This window comes from Nyctibius grandis, chromosome 3, assembly GCF_013368605.1.
Source record: "Nyctibius grandis isolate bNycGra1 chromosome 3, bNycGra1.pri, whole genome shotgun sequence".
NCBI classification, from domain to species: Eukaryota; Metazoa; Chordata; class Aves; order Nyctibiiformes; family Nyctibiidae; genus Nyctibius; species Nyctibius grandis.
Genome location: NC_090660.1, coordinates 54,380,852 through 54,400,372, shown reverse-complemented (window position 1 = coordinate 54,400,372; position 19,521 = coordinate 54,380,852). Strand labels below are relative to the sequence as shown.

At 44.2% G+C, this 19,521-nt stretch overlaps 1 protein-coding gene across 1 annotated transcript in view; it reads right to left on the bottom strand.

Annotated features, from left to right (window-relative positions):
• Window positions 1-4,581: 4,581 nt before the first annotated feature.
• APCDD1 (APC down-regulated 1) overlaps window positions 4,582-19,521 on the bottom strand; it is a 29,612-nt gene continuing 14,672 nt past the window's right edge. The window contains exons 4-5 of the mRNA XM_068396998.1: window positions 8,175-8,496; window positions 4,582-5,033 (exon numbers count right to left, since the gene is read on the bottom strand). Coding sequence (XP_068253099.1) covers window positions 4,582-5,033; window positions 8,175-8,496 — 774 coding nt within the window. The remainder of the gene's footprint in view (window positions 5,034-8,174; window positions 8,497-19,521) is intronic.

Sequence of the window (19,521 nt, the reverse complement as noted above, 5' to 3'; positions counted from 1 at the left end):
AGCCCACCTTTTATGCAGAGAACCTGAAGATGTGCTGTGAAATCTAAATCATCCCAGCTGTATCCATCAGAGCTATTTCTAGTGATGTGTTCTCAAGGAAAAATGTTTTCTTGTGTATATAGTAAGAAATCAGCTTTTCTGTGCACAGGTTGCTCAACAGAGGGATTTTTGGTTATCACTTTCCGAGACATCTATCATTTTTTACAGGTGGAAAGTCCACAGGACAAAAAGCTAACATGTATAGGAGGCAAAGAAATCCTTAATTTTTTCAGTTAGGCTTTTTTTTTATTTCAGATCAATAGTTTTAACAAGTGCTTAAACTTCCCTGGCAGTTTAATCTGGAACATAGTTGAGAAGAAAAATATTTTCTATAACTTTACAAAAATAAAAAGATTTTTTTTTAAATCCTGCACTTGAAGCAAGCACACTCCAATTCAAGCAAGACAGACATATTTTAAAATATGGACTTTTGTTCATAAAGATGACATTCTACCCCAGGGCAGCAGGCACAATATGTAAACAGTATGAAACAGAGCAAGAAGACTTGTTTGGATTTTTCTGATCCCTTTTGTCCTTTTTCTTAAATAGAACTTGTTAAAACAATTTGCCCAAGAACTTCTTCAGGTCATTATTTCTTCTGTCAAGTGGCTCCTTGAGTAGGATATTACAGTGGTGCTGAGGGAAAAATTTTCACCTGTCCTGGCGACATTGACAGTTATTGAAGATACCAATGTTAATTGTTTCACTTTTTAAAACAAAACATTTTTTGTTTGCATTTCGATAGGGGACAAATCACTCAGTTTGTAGGTCTTCCACTGCTAAGCCACTTTGTGGTTTAACTTCTTTAGCAGCCAGGGCTGCCAGCACATGAGGTCAGGTTGGAGAAATAAAATGAATGGAACATATTGTGTCACAAATGTATATGGTGCTGTGCAGCAGTTAATTTAGTGCATGATGAAACCAAAAGATCAAAGAAACTTAGCTCCTAGTTCTGTGCCTGTAACCTAGGAGAAGCCTTGCAGAGAACATGGACTGGCAAATAAACGATGCACTCTGAAGCCTTACTTATATCTTTGTCCAACTTGGCTTCTATTGGCTAATAGAAAAATAAAGAAAAAATATATAGGCACAAGGAGGGAAGCTGGTGCAGCATATGCCAAGAACCCAGATAGTAAAATTATGTTGCTGGTCAACACTACAAATAAACTAGAGGAGCCCCAAATCAGATTTCTGGCAATGCATTATGAAGGCCTTTTTTCAAGTGCTTCCTTTTTAACTATCTCTGTGTGACAGAAAAAACCCCGTTATTGTACAATTTGTACATTGAGTCACATTTGTGTTTAGTGTAACCTTAAGCCTTGGAAAACCTAGATCTTTGCAAGTCTGTGATTCAAAGCACAATTGAGATATAAGGGGGCCTACAGGAAAGCTGGAGAGGACTTTTTACAGGGGCATGTAGTGATAGGACGAGGGGGAACGGTTTTAAACTGAAAGAGGGTAGATTTAGATTAGATACGAGGAAGAAATTCTTTACTGTGAGGGTGGTGAGACACTGGAACAGGTTGCCCAGAGAAGCTGTGGATGCCCCCTCCCTGGCAGTTTTTAAAGCCAGGTTGGATGGGGCTTTGAGCAACCTGGTCTAGTGGAAGGTGTCCCTGCCCATGGCAAGGGGGTTGGAACTAGATGATCTTTAAGGTCCCTTCCAACCCAAACCATTCTATGATTCTATGATGAATGTGCTTTTTGAAGGTAATGACTAGACAGGTCTCTCTTGAAACTGTTGTGATATTTCTGACATTAAGCAATTTACAGAGGAGCCATGCAGCACTACTAAATTGTAGATCATTGCCCTGATGAGTATAGAACATCGTGCTGCGGAGCAGTTCCTTTGCTCCTGGCTTCAGTCCAGCATCACAAGCATGTGCAGATTTCAGCTAGGGCTGAGTTGTGTGTGGCACTTACATAGGGAAGGAACAGGGTCTGACGACTCCTAGCCGTTGGTATTTTTGCAGAGATGAGACCACCTAATGGGGGAATGGTCGATGGTGCTGGAAGAAGCTTGTCTCATGATCTGAGGAACATCATGCCATACCTATCCTCATAAATAAAGACTAACATAAATTCACTCATGCCACTGTGTCTCAAACAGAAGCAGAGCTAGTATTTGAAAGGACTTGTTTAACTATCTTGTAATAGCGCAGTAACTCAGTTGGAGATATGCTGGTGTAAATCTGCTTAATAAAAAACTCAAGTCTAGCTAAAGAAAATCAAACTCCCCCTGGTTTGTAGCTTCTCTTTCAGAGGCATCATGTCTCCTTGACCCTCTAGTTAAAACTATGCTCCTGATGCCTCCCTACCAGCAACTGATCCTGAACTGACTCTTCAAGTAGGTTTCACTGTGTGGAGCAGAAAACCATCAAGAAATGCTGATCAGAGCAGCTGTTGTTCACAGGGCTCAATTAATCGTGGGGAGTTGGCTTCCAGCTCCTTCCAGCAGGCTGAAGGGGGATCTGATATCAGATGGATGGATGAACATTTTCTCTGGTGACTACCAAGCCAGCCTGAGCTCCATTCCTGACTCTTAATGAGCTTTCTGTGGCTTTTCATCTGTCTGAGGAAAAATAACATGAAAGATGCGATCTGGCCTGGCAGTGAGAGTCTATGATTGTTCCTTCCCCTGCTTCCTCCTCCTGTCTCAAAATCAGGTGAACCAATTTTGTTCTCACTCCGAGGAAATTTGCATCCAAGGCTGATACCAGCTTGGAAAAACTGCCAAGAAGGCATGGACTTTGAGGAGGTAGGGAGCCTGAGCACAGCCATTTGCTACTTGAATGGCTTTTTCCTGCTGTTTTTGCTGGTGAGGTCCATGCTATCACTGTGTTTTCAAATAATGCTTTTGCTATAGCACACAGTACGGAGACTCACCTATGTAAAGCTGAAAGACCTTCATTCAAGACATGCTTTTCCTATGATGCAGAAAATAACACATTAAAGGCTTCTTTCCCCCATAGTACTGGACTGGGCAGCTAGAAGCTGCTGACACTGATGAAGAAGTGCTATGACCTTACTCCTGTTTCTTACATGCGTTCCTGCTCCTCCTGTGAGCCAGAACATGGCTGCATATCAGTAAAAGCCACAGCCCAAATGCTGCAAGGTTAAGCCATGCCCTCAGCTTGCTCCCCATTACAGTGAGGGAACATGGTTCATCCATGAACTGTACCTCGTTGCTGGCCTTAAATATCTCCCCTACTACCTCTCCAGAGTCTGCTCTGGTTCACACAAGTGTGCGCGAGGATGTATTTGCCACCAGGGGAAACCCAAGGGTTTCCAGGGGAACCTCTTGTTGAAGAATGCTCTCTCTCAGGGCTGTGCCTATCCACCTGCCCAGCAGCGTCTCCCCAAACCAATGCTTGGTGAAACCATGGTATGTGTTGGGACAGTCCAGCAAGGAGAAAAGGGAGGATGTGGCTGCATTTGTGCAACTCTTGTTCCTCCATCTGGTAAGACTGGGCCAGTCTCCCTCCATCACATGGATGCAGGTCTGTTTCCAGCTGCTTTCTTGCTCTACTAGGGCCCACGGCGTGCTTGCTGCTGAAAGCCTTTACTTGTTCCTACATGAGGTCACATCACTACAAAGACGCTGCTAAATAGGGTTGCAGAATACGTTAGACCCCACTTGCTTCTTTGCTTTGCCCACCTGGCTGACACAAAAATCCAAGGCACAAATACTGCACACAGAGTATGTAAGGCCTCAGGAACAGGAAAACACAAATTGTCCCTGCAGCCTTGTATCGGCAGCTGTCTGGCTTTAAGGGGGCTTGATTGTAACTACTCGCTAGATACAAAGGGAGGCCTCGAAGCAATTATATAGCTAAGGAAATTGAACGAGAAAATATTAAACCACTGGTTAGTTTTACAACTTCATGATTGTAAAAATAGCTTAAATTACTTGGAATATTTTTTTAATTAGAGGTATCAACCGTTTAGCACTACCTGAACGGAGGGCTGTCGATTTGCTGGGGTTTTTTTTTGTGTTACGAGCTGTGAGATAATGACAAGATAAATCTTTGTGGGTTTCCTCCTTATATACATATCTACATCAGAGCTGTGAAGTCAGAGGGGGCAGCCACGATCACAGTACTGGCACAACACGGAGCCCTTCCCCAGAGCTAAATTCTGATGAGAAACCCAGTGTTGGGGAGAAGAGTACCACAATGGTGAGATGGCAGAGATGACTGAAGCAGGATCATAACGTTCACCCCAGCAGTTAAAAAAAAAATAATAAAAGGAGACCCCCTCCTTCCCCCCAAAAGTCTGCAGTCCTAAAGTGCAATTACTTTTGTGCAGTCATGTCAGGCCAAGGATCAGACTGGATGAAGTTCAAAGCACAAACATCAAACGAGTGCCGTTCGGGATTCGAGGAGGAGGGGCAGGGGGGAAGTAAGGAAAAGAACAACAGTTCTCAGGCATTCAAGTGCATCAAGAAAATAAATGTCCCTTTCTTTCGGAAGAAAAACAACCCCCCAGTCTGGTGGAATCCTGGCTTTGTAGTCATGAAAAATAAGGGTTTTTTTTCCACTTCTAGCTGAGAATGTCCCAATATGACACAGTACAAATAAACAACACCAAAGCAAGAGCTGGGGCGCTGGGATATTTTTCCGGTGCCCTGCTGCTATACAGCCTTATTTTATTCTCCTCTGGTGACTCTTCAGCTCGGGGTACTGACGAAGCACACTGAATTAAAGGCATCTGGTAGGAAGTGGCTCTCTTCTCCGGTCGGTCGGGGCTGGACCCGTCGCTCGGTCTCTGGCCGTTGTACAGCAAGTACCTGCCCCGGGCGTCCTGCTCCATCTTGAAGATTTCGTACTCAGTGTGAGGTAAGCGGATGCCGAGCGCGATGCAGCCGTTCGTGTGGGTGACATCTTGCTGAACCCCAACTTGCCAGGACCCCTGCGCTCCACACTCGTTCCCGTTGAAGACATTGAGCAGAGAGGCTGTGGATATATCCATGGGAGTGACCTTCATGTGATTCACTGCGAGAGAGGAAGAGAGGAGCTATTAGCAGAGGGACAAAAACAAAAGCAAAGACAATGTGCGGATTGGGGTGTACCTGTTAAATCAAGAATTGTCTCTGCTTGTTCATTCTTAAATCAATTTTTCATATTGCAGGTGTGGCCAGTGAATCTATTTGCATCATTTTACGTCTTCGACGTAATTGCCTCTCGCAAGGAACACATACAAACAAACTCAGTTGAAGAAAACCTGATGGCCACATATCTCAGCCAGAGATTAAGCAGAGCTTTTCATAAATTCCAGATAAGCCTTTACAGATAAAGCCTGGTTGGTTATATCAGGAGATAGGTAAAAGAGGAAACAATAAAACTTTACTCGTGTTTTATTACCTTCTGTATTAATCTGTAAGTAGGGCTGTTTATAATGTATTTTGCATCATTTCTTAATATCTGTTACCCTGTAAAGCTAATGAAATAATTAGTTCCAACTGGGAAATTTGGAAAGCACCACAGCTGCACTATCTTCCTATATTACCTGTCTTTTTTGCATGAATTATAAAGTATTCCTGAACTACAGAGAGATGCTGTTTCTCATATCTAAACAGTGGCTGCAGCTTGCCGTATCAAATGTAGAAGTGCTGCAGCTTCCGCTGTTCCAAGTTGCCTGTATTTCAGAGGAGCTTAAGGCACATCAAGTTTTATTTTTCAGCCAAGTTTAGAAAGTCGGGAAAAGCCAAAGTGAATGAGCTAATGGAAGCTAAACGGAGATTTTTCCTGGTGTGCATTTGACACTGCTTATCAAGAAAACGGGATCTGAATGGATCGGAGCTGACCAAAACAGAAGCAAATGACCAGCCCTCATGCCTCCCAAGGCACCAAAATCCCAAATTCTCTTGCAGGTCATTTTATAGTATGATTTGTTGGCAGTTTTATTCTGAGGTTTTATAAACATAGTCGACTCAATGGCTCTACAGTTCACGTTATCTGTCCTAGTTGGTGTAAAAGGTCATCTATAGAAAGTGAACCTAAAAGTCTTACCAAAACCAAATTAGTGACCTCGATCTGTGAGGTAAGTTGGCATACCGTAAACTGGAAATTCAAGCAAAAACTGGATTTCACCCCAGGAGCTGAGCTGAGAAATGCTGTGTGTAGCTGTAAAGAGCAAAAGCTCTGACAAGCAAGGGCATCTCCTGCCTCCTATGAAAATCCCAGATTAGTAAATTATTTCTTATAGTTAGATGCTTTCCTAAATTGGAGCCATGCAAGAAGCTATATCCTTCTCACATGTTAACTGAAATAAGGAGGAGAAGAGCCCAGAGTGCTTAGGGCTTCCAGAGGCTCTGCTGGGGCTGGCGCCACGGCGGGACGTCATGTTTTGGAGATGTTTGTTTGTGTGAGTGGTTAAAGCCACTGAGCTCTTTCTAAGCACGGTGCTATGGGGCTGTTTGCACAGGATGGCTTCTCAGCCGCAGGGACCCGGCTGGCGTCACCACTGAGTGCTGCTTCCCAAAGTACTTGAGGGGTTTCGGTTAGATACATCTAGTCTTTGCTGTGGTGGGATTAATCAGAGCTGTCTTTAGGGACAGCCTTACTTGCTCCAGGGCCCCTTGGAAGCTGATGAGAAGACACATGCTGCTGCTTGTATTGGGTTTGAATGGCAAGGTTTTGGTAGTGGGGAGGGCTACAGGGGTGGCTTCTGTGAGAAGCTGCTAGAAGTTTCCCCGCTGTCCGACAGAGCCGATGCCAGCCGGCTCCAAGACAGACCTGCCACTGGCCAAGGCTGAGCTCATCAGCAACAGTGGTAGGACCTCTGTGATAATGTATTTAAGAAGCGGAAAAAAAAAAAACCCCACCTGTGCAACTGCAGCTGGAGAGAGGAGTGAGAATGTGTGAGAGAAGCAACACTGCAGACACAGAGGTCAGTGAAGAAGGAGGGGGAGGAGATGCTCCAACCACTAGAGCAGAGATTCCCCTGCAGCCTGTGGTGAAGACCCTGGTGAGGCAGGCTGTCCCCCTGCAGCCCATGGAGGTCCACGGTGAAGCAGATATCCATCTGCAGCCCATGGTGGACCCCACGCTGGAGCAGGTGGATTTGCCCGAAGGAGGCTGTGACCCTGTAGGAAGCCCACGCTGGAGCAGGCTCCTGGCAGGACCTGTGGACCCGTGGAGTGAGGAGCCCATGCTGGAGCAGGTTTGCTGGCAGGACTTGTGACCCCATGGAACAGACCCACGCTGGAGCAGTTCGTGAAGAACTGTAGCCTGTGGGAAGGACTCACATTGAGGAAATTTATGGAGGACTGTCTCCTGTGGGAGGGACCCCACACTGGAGCAGAGGGAGAGTGTGAGGAGTCCTCCCCCTGAGGAGGAAGGAGCAGCAGAGACCACATGTGACAAACTGACCACAACCCCCATTCCTCGTCCCCCTATGCTGCTCAGGGGGAGAAGGTAGAGAATTTGGGAGTGAAGTTGAGCCCGGGAAAGAAGGGGAGGGTGAGGGAAGGTGTTTTTTTGGTTTTATTTCTCATTACCCTTCTCTGATTTGATTGGTAATAAATTAAACTGATTTCCCCGAGTCGAGCCTGTTTTGCCCATGTCAGTAGTTGGTGAGTGATCTCTCCCCGTCCTTATCTTGACACACAAGCCTCTCATTGTATTTTCTCTCACCTGTCCAGCTGAGGAGGGGAGTGACAGAGTGGCTTTGGTGGGTACCCGGCACCCAGCCGGTGTCAGCCCACCACACTGCTGTATCTGTCTTTGCCAGAAAATGATTTATACCATGATTATGACCTGAAATGCCTTCTGAAGGTGTTTTTTTTCTCTCTGCTGAAGGAGCCCTAGGACCAGATCTAATCTCAGACACTTTGCTTAGATGCTTGAAGTCTGGCCACTGGACTCCAAGACTTAGTGATGTGAAATCGTATTTTCCTGCGCTGTACTTAAAGATCCCTGCCTCGAATGAGTATGGCTTCAGTGGTGCGAAATACCGTGCAGCTGTACAGTTTGGCTGGGCACTCACACAACGCCTGTGAACTTCCCAAGAAATGACTAACTCCAGAAAAATGACAGAATGAAATAATCAGCCATCAAATCGTTACGAGTGAACGCTGCTCTGGTCTGTAACGACATGGCCACCTCCGCCCCCAGTGTTGCGAACCACTCTACCTTTGAACACAAACTCCGTGCCGCCCATCACTTTGGACGAGTGCACTCCCCGGCTGTAACGTCCCTTGGCGTAGATGGTGAAGGTGGGGTGCTTGCAGATGGGGTCGGAGTAGTGGTAGTAGTGACCTTCCCAGGTGTTGTTGTTGTCATGGAAGATGAAGTGCCGAGTGAGGAAGAGGACCTCTGGTCGCACCTCGCAGCGCTGGCTCACCCACTCTCCGTGTAGCCCTATAGTCAGATCTGCCTTGGGGGGTAAGATGGGAGGATGGTGCTCGTCCGAGCGGTAGATGATTCTACACGCGATGCACGTGCGGTCGTGGTTCTGAAATGAAGCAGAGAGAAACCCTTGTTAGGCATTATCTGTGATAGAGGGCAATGAATCGGGCTGTCCGTTTCACGTTGAAGTGACACCAGCTCAACATTTTGATAAATATGTTGTTATTTCTTATCTTTTTAATGTTCTCCTGCAGATTCTCAGCCTTCAAAGCACCTGAAACATGGCACCATTTGGTTTTGAATGCATAAGACTGCAAAGCAGGAGCACAGTTAGGAGTTTAATTCCTCATCTGCATTTCTATGAAATGAACAATTTAGTTCACCTTTTTATTGGATCTAGAAAAGGCTGACTTTATCCTTCAAATCATACAAGAAGCTGGCAGATGGTAATTTACTGTGGTAGGGACTTGGCAACTCTTGTGTTAGAAACGAGTACATTTGCTGACCTCTTATTTTGCATCTGTCTTCCTTTTAGTTGTTAACTTTGGGTTCTGTAGATGGACGTGGGTGTCCTAAGTACGTTTTTCAGTTGGGCAGCAGTTTGGGAGAACAGTAACCAGTGATTTTAAACTTTTTCAGCTTTTTTGAGCCCTAACGCCAGCTTGTGAAGCACACGACACGGCTGGCTGCCACGGGGCACGGTGAAAGCTTTATGGCCCTCTCCAGCAGAGACAGGTCGGTGGTGCCTGCCGGGCTCCACGGCAGCTCACCGCTCTGGGCCGAGCACCAGCCTCAAGCAGCCGGGTACCCCCAGCCCCGTCCATGAGCACTGGGGGTGATTTACGAGGGGTGTGCAGGCTCTGAGTCTGTGGCAGGAGGGGAGGGAATTTCGTGCTAAGGCTTCCACCTCCTGACATCAGAAAATAAAGCTAGAAACCTGTACGTTGTTCCTAAGGCTAATCTTCCTTCTTGGCAGAAGAGTTTGGCCTAGCTATTCTCTTTTCAAAATGTATTTTGCACTTTTTCAACGGCAAGAGAGACGGCAGCATTAGCGTTTGTCTCTGCTCTGCTAAACCTTGAAGTACATTTTATGGACCAATAAAGGATTACGAAACTACAAATTTTTTAGCTCACTTCATTTATGACAAATAATTAGATCAAGAATAAATGCCACCCTGCATGATAAAAGCAGTGTTTTCTGTTTTACTAGTGCGTGTTTTGTGTTGGTGATGTGCTGTTTGTTTATCTCGGGATCTCTAGTGGGCTGGTGATGTGCGGAGGGGCTGCGCTCTGAGCTGTAAGCAGGCTTATACTCAGAGTGAAAGGCAAAGACCACACATACAGCTTGCACCTTCATCTTTCAAGGACACTCAATCCTTCCTGGAGAGAGGGGGATGTGCTGGGGGGGTTACTCACATCCACCTTGTTCAAGCTGCAAAGTGTTTTCCTGAGGTGCAATTCAGAGTGCACCGAGTCAAGAGCTGAAACTCCCCACGCAGCCATTGGGGAGAGACATTTATACAAATACTTTCTCTTTGCGCCCCTTTCCAGCCCTCTTTTCTGAGACCTCTCTGAGCTCCCTCCATAACATAAATGCTCATATTCAACGCTTGTACTTGAAAGTCCATGTGAGCTGCTACGGAGTCAGCATTTCTCCACTCACGGCCTTCAGCTCACAGCACACTTTAAGGGTGATGTTTACACAACCTTCATTAGTGCCCTGAGTTTCTCTAATAATATGACGGTAGGTAGCTTCAGAGGATCAACGTACAACTCCCCCAATATATCCCTTTTACCCATATTAAACAGGGTCTATATTTGCCCCCACCCTAGACCAGACAGACACCAAAAGTCAGTGAAATCAATGAAAAGTCTGCTGTTCTACGTCCCTGGGATGCAGAATAATGATCTACATGCAAAATAACTATAAATGATGTAGCTCAGGTTGATCTGAACCTGTGCTGGCCGATAGCCCCACTTTGAGAGGGAAGGAGGTTCGACTTGCTGACCTCCAGAGAGTCTTTCCACCCCAAAACACACGCTCTTCTGGGAACCACGTGTCAGCATGCTATTGAAGTGGCTGCAGTTCTTTCCCACTGTGGAGCTTGTTAACTAAATTTAAGATACATTTTTCTGCAAGCAGGTGCAAAGGCCATTAGTATCTTAGTGAAAATACAAAGAACATTTAATTGAGTAATTTAACTGCAACTGGTGAAGTTAGCACAGATTTCTGCCATAGTAACTGACAGCAGAGGCTGGTGCAAAACAGCTGGTTCTCTTGAACACTGAAAGCACAGACAATGCATAAGGACTGTGAAACTGAGCTGCTTTCTGAAATTGCAAGTTTCAGCTTGGATTTTCTGATGGTCAAGAGAGGAACCAAGATCCAGTTATGTTTCCTATTTTGCTCTACATTTCTTGTGTGACCTTCCTGTGTGACTTAACCTCATTTCATAGAAACACAGACAATTACAGCTCTTCTGTTTGGGATAGGACTGGTAGGAGGCTAAATAAAGACACTCAGCTGTCAGAAAGCAGACAGAAATTTGAGGGACCTATATGATTAAACATAAAATAATAATAGTAATTATTATAAAAAATGTGTAGCTCTTTTCCTGGAACAAACCTTCAAATACAATCTGACAGAAGTCCAGTGTCCACCTTCCTCTCGCCTGTAATAAAATCTCACCAAGTTTCATCTGCAAGATTGTTTGGGACTTACAAAACCGGTCTGTTGAATCCCTAGCTCCCTTCAGAGGATGTCAGTCATTTTCTCCGGAAAGCGGTCTGGTTTACTGGGTGGTTTGTGGCTCAGGATTGCTGGGGGGCAGATGACTTATAAACAGCTAGGAAACAAGTTGGTGCTGGGGAAGGGTGGAGACTGCCTCAGCACGTCTCGGGCAGCGGCAGAGCTGCCCCATTTCCCTTGTGCTCCAGCTGTGAACGGGGATGCCAGAAGCTGAGCGTCTGCCCTGTCCTGGGCAGCGCTGCTGGTGCTGCAAGAAAACTGTTGGATGAGGAGAGCGATTCTGTTTTACTGCCAACCAAAGCACCGAAGAAACACACATTTTTGAAGTGTAATAGAAATAACACTTTGTCTTCTTGGAGATCAACATCCAAAAGATGCTACTGCTGCCTTGCACAGACACCTGCAGGGATCCAGGCCAAGGGATCTGCTCTGTGGAAGATGCTGGTGTTTATCAAGCACTCATTTCTCCAGTGTGGCTGTCCTGCCATGGGGCAGACTGGTGTCAGTAACACTTTAAGGGCTAATAAACTGCACTGATGACAGTAACTTTATTGCTATGATTGTCCCACTCGCATAAAGTGAAGAAAGAAAGTGAGGAAAAGACAGTGATGTAAAACTAAATATAGCTTATATAAGCTGAATTGGTCAATAGTAGGAGACAATTTCTGCTACAGTCCCTTTTCTGTGGAAGTGAAGTTGAAAGCTCTTACGATCTCCCAGAGGAGACCCTGGCAGAGCAGCATAGGCCAGCCAGGTGGTTTGGTTTATATTCACATTCCCCTCTCAGGAGCCTGTTCTCCACAATCAGTTTGTGAGCCAAGGCAATTTAACCTGGGAACCAGTGGTTTCTGTTGCCCTTGTTCAAAATCTGAAGAAAACCAAACAGAAACCCAGCCAGTTGTCTTCTTGGTCACTCTTGGCTGCTTGTGGGATTCCTCTGTTGTTTCTCACGTCTAGTAAATGGACAAGAAGGAGATCTGGAATCAGTCCTGGAGATCTGGAATCAGTCCTATTTGCAGCAACGTTTTGTTTTTTTTTTTTTTACTTTTTTTGACCAGAAAGGACTACCAAGCATAAATGTTCTTTTTGCCATTTTTCTAGCAGTGATTTTAGGTTTCTCCCCTCAACATTAAAAACCATGGCTCTTATGAGTCAAGGCTCTGATACTGGGCAGGGAATATTATCGTTTGATGTCTTCTCCATCATGCTGGGAGTGTAGAAGGTGCAGACTGGTCACACCTGCCGCTGCTCAGTCCCTTTGTTTTGGCCAGCAGCAGAGCAGGCAGAAGAAGGTTGATGGAGCTCCATGGTCCAAAAAACTGCATAACTACCAGCAGCCCCTTTCTCCTTATCAGGGGTGGGTTCATGTCTTGAGGCACAAGGAGGAGTGACTTCCCAAAACTTATAAAACTCATGCAGTGCCACTATGCTGACTGTCATTATGCTCTGAGTGAAGGTGACTCCTTGGGCAAACTCAAGGAAGGTCCAAGTGAACTCACAGAAATCGAAGTGAAGTTTAGCAGTATAAACACTTGTCTGTAGCTCATCTGGCTATTTGACCTCTGTGGTTCGTATCTTGAACTGCTGTAACTCTGTGCAGCCCTTCTAATTCCAAAGGCTTTGCACCAGCTCTGAAGGTCTGGCCAGTTGCGCTGCTAAGAAATGTCCAGCCTGCCGGCCTTCTAATTGCTGACAATGTGCCTGGATGAAGGGGCTGAGGTGAACAGGCATGTTTTGCAACAAACAGGGAGTGGGACAAGGAGAGGTCGGGGCGGTGAGGAGGGAAGCAGAAGTATCCCTTTCACAGGCTGGCGCAAGTACCTCATATGGACGTACCCTGAAAGCATCGCTTCCCTGAGACCAGTGCTTGAATCTGACCCCACTTAAACCTTTTTTTTTTTGCTGTGATACTATCTATCTTTTACAGAGTATGAACTTCTTAGTGGAATAATATGCCACATGTAAACTCCCTCAGTATGATTTTTGTCCAAGTAATGGATGAGAGAAAGATCTAATTTTGTTATGAGGCAATTGAACATAATTACAGAGTAATTTATGTCTAACAATTGACTGTATTTTTCACTGTTGCTTTTTCAGGTCGGCTGCACTTGGCTCTTAATTACACTTGCTAAGGCCTTGCAAATCACTCCCTTTCCATGTGTCTCAGAGAAAGATTATTTTCTAAAAACAGACGTTCAAAGAAAATAGGGAATAGAGGCAGAGGACATTTAAGTCCAAATACTCATAAGTACTCTCTAATAAAAAGCTCATTTGGGCATGACATAAACTAAAAAGCAATAAAAAGAGCAGTGGACAGGATGAACATCTGTTCTATGTTTTGATTATCTTAGGTGTACAATGCAATATTTTTAATACTGGGGTCTTGTTAGAGGGACCAGCCTTGGGCTGCTGCCCAATGACTGGAAGATCCCTTCCCATGAAGGGTGCCTCCCTGCAGGTCTGCAATGCCTCATCGATGGTGGCCCAACTCCTTGCCCTCCCGGGTGTTTCTTTAAATCCAATTTCTGAATTAATCCATGAGGCCATGTGGGCTGAAATAAGCCTGAATCTCTGGCTGGAATCTCAGTTTTGTAGTTGTGGAGAAAATAGTTTGTGATCTGAAAATTTCCACCAACATTTTTCCTTATCCCTCCCTCCTGCTGCCTCAGCTGAAGTGGTAACAGGGCCAGAGAGCTCTGGAAGCCAAGCAGAGAGGTTTCTAATAAAGAAAGCAAACAAGAGTGAGGTTCCTTGATCCTTTTCCCAATTGCTGTGGATAGTCAGAAATATAAACCCTCTCAGCATAGTTCAATTTTCTCTTAAGTTCTATGGGATTCTATGGCTGCCTAGGATTAATTTGCCTCTAATCAATTCATAGTGTTTTTTATGGCCCAGGCCAAAAAACTATCACGCAACTGGGATGCTCTCCGCGCAATGGTGAAATGAGCTTTGAGTAACACGTAGAAAGATCTTTTTGGAAGGTGTTCCAGTTTTCTTTGAACATCTTTGTATTTCAATGTTGTTGTTACAGAAGAAGACATCTACAGACTAAACTCTTGTCAAAATATACAGAAAATCTACCCTTTCCTTATGGTTCAAGCAGAAGCTTAAATCAATGCTTAATATAAAGGAGAGGACCTGCAGGACATGCTGCAAGTTGTATTTAGGGACAAAACAAACAAGCACTAATAGTAACGAGTAGGCTGAAAATATCGTTATTTTCAACTAAACACCTTGTTCAAACATATTTGCTCTCTCCCATATCTATCTATTTATCTTTATATCCTGAAAATATATCTGTATCTCAGTCTAAGAACTTTAAACCACTATTTTTCTGAAACAGCTCAAATCGTAATTCAGCCTTTCTCTTGTAGAATTGCAACAGATGACTATTCTGGTACTTGGCTGTTTACATAATGCAAAATTAACATTATCTCAACTATAACTTACTGTTTTTTAAGGGAAGATTCATTGCTCAGGCTACTTAGAGTCTGACAGATGCAGTGCATTCTTAGCAGAACAGACTGAAAAATTAATGTGATATTTTTCATTATATTCTTATTTTAAAAAGGACATGGGAAAATATCTCACTGAGTATACACAGTCTGGAGGAAGAGTGATACAAAGCAAAATTTTGTTTTCTGGCATTCAATTTTTCTCTGAAAAACAAATGTTTCTCTTCAAAAAATGAGAAAAAGCATTTTTAGGGGATTTTTTGGTATTTTAAAATGGAGAATTTTGACCATTTCCTGACAGGCTCTCTCTGTCATCTTTTATAGTTGCAAGTAGTTGGTATTTTACCAGATCGGACACATTAAGAAGACAAAAGCATAGAAGGTAGCGATGTGTAGTAAGTTCCTAAACCATCCAAAAATATGGCAACTCTTGGTACAGGAGGCCTGGTGTTGGGACAGATGTGGGACTGCTGCTGCTTGGAGCTGACCTGGGCTAAGGAAAAGCAGCGGACAATTCTGAGAAGCGGTGAACCTGATTAGTTTTCTCAGTAGTAGTTTGGTTTACACCTGCAAGGTCTTTAAACTTGCATGAAATTACACAGCAGTTTCCCAAAGTAATTTGGGAAATCATCTCTCCTTCTCTTTTTATCTGGAGCCACTGCACAGTGGACGCATCCTTCCTATACCGTAACCTGGTGAAGAGATTCAAGTACCAGCTCTGCCTCAGCAAGATGAAAAGCACATGCTCTTTGCAGTTGGCTGTGCCACCTTTGGACTCTTCCTCTCTCTCCTCTTCCCCCCCCAGCAATGCCAGTGCAACACCAAAACCCAACCCCAAATCCTTGGCAGAGCAGTGGCTTCTTTCTCTAACACCTCCCTTGGGGCTCAGGCCTTTCAACTTGCACTTTTTATTCAAACCCAGATATTTGATGTGGCTACTCTAAGTACACCCTTCTCTCCCTGTGCTCCACAGCACTGCCAGCTGGGCCTGGTCTCTGCTCAAGGGCTGCTGCCACCACCGCCCCGCTCAGTTACAAGCACCCTGTGCCTGTGAAGTCACTTATTTCACATATTTGTGGCAATATCCTGCCTTATCAAGTCATGTACTGACATTAATAATATTTCTACAACACTCTACTTCTGTTATCTGAGCCCCCCAGGTCTGTGCTATTGGCTGTAGTGTGGGGAGCTTGTTTGGAAGAGCCAGGATCTCAGCCGACACAAAACCACCTTTGGCCAGCCCTGATTTGCACTGGTTACTGGTGTGTGGCAAGAAGCAGGTCTCATTCATGGTTGGAAAAGGACAACAGGTTGCATCTATATGGTATTGCAGTAGCAAGGGCTAGCACCCAGCAGCGCCTCGTTGCACAGAGGTGTGTGGTGACGGACCAGGTGCCAGGTTTCCTCAAGCACAGGCTCAGGCTTGAACTATGTGAGCAATACAGACCTAACTGGTGGCCTAGGATCTTGCAGCCACAAAAGCTGGGGTAGGAAACTCCTGCCATGTGAATGCACATACTACCATGAGGGAAAGTACTGAAGAAGAGGGGGAAGAAAAGATGTGCTTAGCAATGATCTCTCACACTCACTTGAATACCGTGTGTCACAGGCAGGGCTAGATGGGACTGGAACAAGGCATGCCTGGTCAGGATGCTTTAAACCTCACCACCTGAGAAAACCAGGTGCCAGGTTTTAGTGTTAGTAACTGAGTGCTCCCAGGATGAGTACAAATGGAAACCCTTGGGAGAACATCAATTCAAGGAAATGCTTTCAACTCAGCAAAAAAAGTTGGATGGCTTTGCCTCACATTGCCAAAGAGCCGAGTCCACAGAAAGGACACTTTTATGAATTGCTCAGAATACTATCAAGCTCTGCTCCTCCACTGCTCTAGATAACTGCAGACTAAGACAACGCTTTCACAAACAGCTACAATCTCTCTCCACCACAAAAGTGATAATTTGCAGGCTTTCCATGACCTCATATGAAGCTGAGTTGGCTAACGTGCATCAGGCTGGCTCTTGGGAGTTGACAAGCACAGTTGACACAGTTATAATTCAGCTTGCCAAAGGGAATGAAGAATAACAAAGATTTAAAACTTTAATTAAAAATCTTGAAGCAAGTGAAATGCTGGAGAGAGCGGTAACTCCTTTGCAGGGTTGTCAGTTTGGGATTTCTTTTGGTGGGGAACAGAGGAGCTGCAAGCAGGAAGGAGGGTGGAGATAGGTTCAGATTTATCTACAAATGCGTACCATATATTTTAAGATATCGAGGAACGGTTTTTATTAACTGCTCCCATGAAGGGAAAGATAGTGAAAGAATCCAAAGGCACTACCATTACACAACCGTCTGATCTATGATGTTGATTCTGTTGCACAATCCTGCATAAAACTGAAATAAACACAACTGACTTGAAATGCAGAAGTCTTCCGGTTGTTCTTTTCTGATATAAATTACTTTAACCTGGGCAAAAGACAAGAACAAAGGGAAAACTGGCCTTTTCCTCAGATGAGTGTGCTTGCATGTCATCTATCCTGTTAAAATGATACTAATATATGGTGACATGCATATTTTGGGAAGTATCAACAAAAAAATCCATGGAAAACCCGAAGGGACAGCTTGAATGTCCGTCTTGAGGAACAGAGTATTCCAAAATAAAGCTGACTTATGTGTTTATTACGCCTTTAAAAAGCAACCTATAAAGCCCTCTGAACCATGTAGCAATATTACTAGTGAGTCCTCCCTTCCCTCTTACAAAAGATGAAGCAATTGCGGTTAGATGCCAAGAAAAAGGAAGGTGTCAGTAGTTTAGATACATATGTTGAGTTGATCTTAAGGTCCATGTTTTATTTTGCTAGGCTAAATAGTTAATTTTGATCTGCGGTACTGCATTTGTATTTGGGCAGGCTTTTACTGCAGCTGCAGAACAGGCAGTGATAGTTAAGTTAACAAAGCTGAATAGGGTTTTAAAAGCAACAATTAGCTTTTGAAGGTTCACACAGAGAGTGAAAAGCAACCTTTTGCTTCAGCCCTTGCCTAGCACTAACGCTGGCGCAGGCAGTAAGTAAGTGCAGAGTGGCACCTTCAAAGGACCACTCTTCTGCAAGGCCATAGTGAAGCAAGGACCAGCCTCAGCTAGAAGCTGTTTGCTTCTTCTTATCTCCACAGTGCATCACACGCACTGTTACTGTTCATAAACCTGGAATTAACCTGTTTGAACATTCTTCTGCATGTTCTTTCTTCTCTCCTCTCATAATTTCCCTAACCCAGGAGTCTTTTGCAAATAATAATGAACAAAAGAAACCCTTCAAGGGTTGGCTTAATCTACAAGTCTAGTGGCACTACTGTGTCAAACAGGAGTTTTGTCCTCCAAAATTACAGTTTTTGGTTGAGATAATGTTTTGCATATTTCTCTGAGGTGCTTCACATGTTTAACGACTATTATGCTCACATTTCCCTGGCAGCTCCTCAAGTGCATAGCATTCCCCTATAGATGAAGTCACTGAGTTTCAAAGAGCTGAAGACTCAGATTTTGAAAAGCAGAAAACTTCGTGCACTTTGTTCTTTCATCACCTGGCTAAAGGAAAGCCCAAGCACTAGTCTCCATAGGGTAGATCTGTATTAGCTGCAAATGTCAGGTGCTGCTGGAAGTCAGCTCCCAGCAGCGAATAAACTTGTAATAAAGAATCAATCCATTGGAATTGCATTTTCAAGGGAAAATGTCTTACTGAAAGTGTGCGGCCAGCAAATGTTTGAGCATGGCAAAGGCAGAAGGAAGGTTATCCTAGCACATTTTAGGCTTCTTGTGATGTTCCAGACCACTCCAGCCTTATACCTAAACAATGATCTAACTAGAACAACCGGTCATCACAGCCCTGCTCTGATCTTTCCCGTTACTCCGTCAGATGATAAAATAGCACAAGGAGTTCTTTGTGTACAAAGCACTATCGCTGAGGCAATTAGATGCGAAATAAGTGTCCCAGTATTGCTGTTGTACACATTTCCTGTAGTTTCAGAGCAGGTATCTCTGAAAACATCTTCTGTCCTTCCGCATAGTGAACGAATACTCCATTCAAACCTTCCTTCAGGCTACAAGTCCCTGTATGCATTCGTAAATAAGGTGTGATTTTATGACCAGTCAGGCTCCTCGGTGCTGTCCTAATTGGGAATATTTTGTATAATATGTGTGATGATAGCCAAGCAGTTCCCCCATCCTGCCCTTTCCACCCATGTGCTCTCTCATGCTGGCTAAAGAAGCTGCATGTGCAATAGCTTGAATCCCTTGATAAACTTGCAACACCAAGAGACATCAAAGATGTTCAGCCCCGTTCATCAGCAAGTCTCAACTGATATCTTGAGCAAGGCTAGAGGACCGCTAAGATAAATCTATACAGTGAGCTATTCATCAGCTGCACTCAGGAACTTCCACGTATTTTACAGGAGGAATTTGTTTAAGCTATGCTTTTATCTAAGAGAATTCATAAAGCCTTACGAGATGACATATATATTTTTAAAAGCTCCCTGATTTTATAGGAACACTTGAGATACGGTAATCTGTGAATTTATTCAGATTTGTAGCTCAGCATAAAGCTGTCTGGTTTTTGGACAGCCCTTTTGATTTACCATCCTGTGGTGAAATCGCTGCAGGAATCTGGAGAAGGTCCAATTCTATTTGTTTAAAGTCCTGATCATGCGGCTTTGGCATTCCTAACATATCCAGCAATCATTTGCTTTTGATTACCATTCATTTCAACCACATAAGTAATGAATGTGGCTACAACATCCAACATAGAGGCTGTGTAAACTCTTGAGCTGGGTGGAACTTTCTTCTATATAGAGCCTTAACTATAAATTTAACTCAAAATGTGAATCCTCTTAACTTATTTTAGGCAGGCCTTTATAAGTTTAAAATAAAAATAAATAAAAAGGA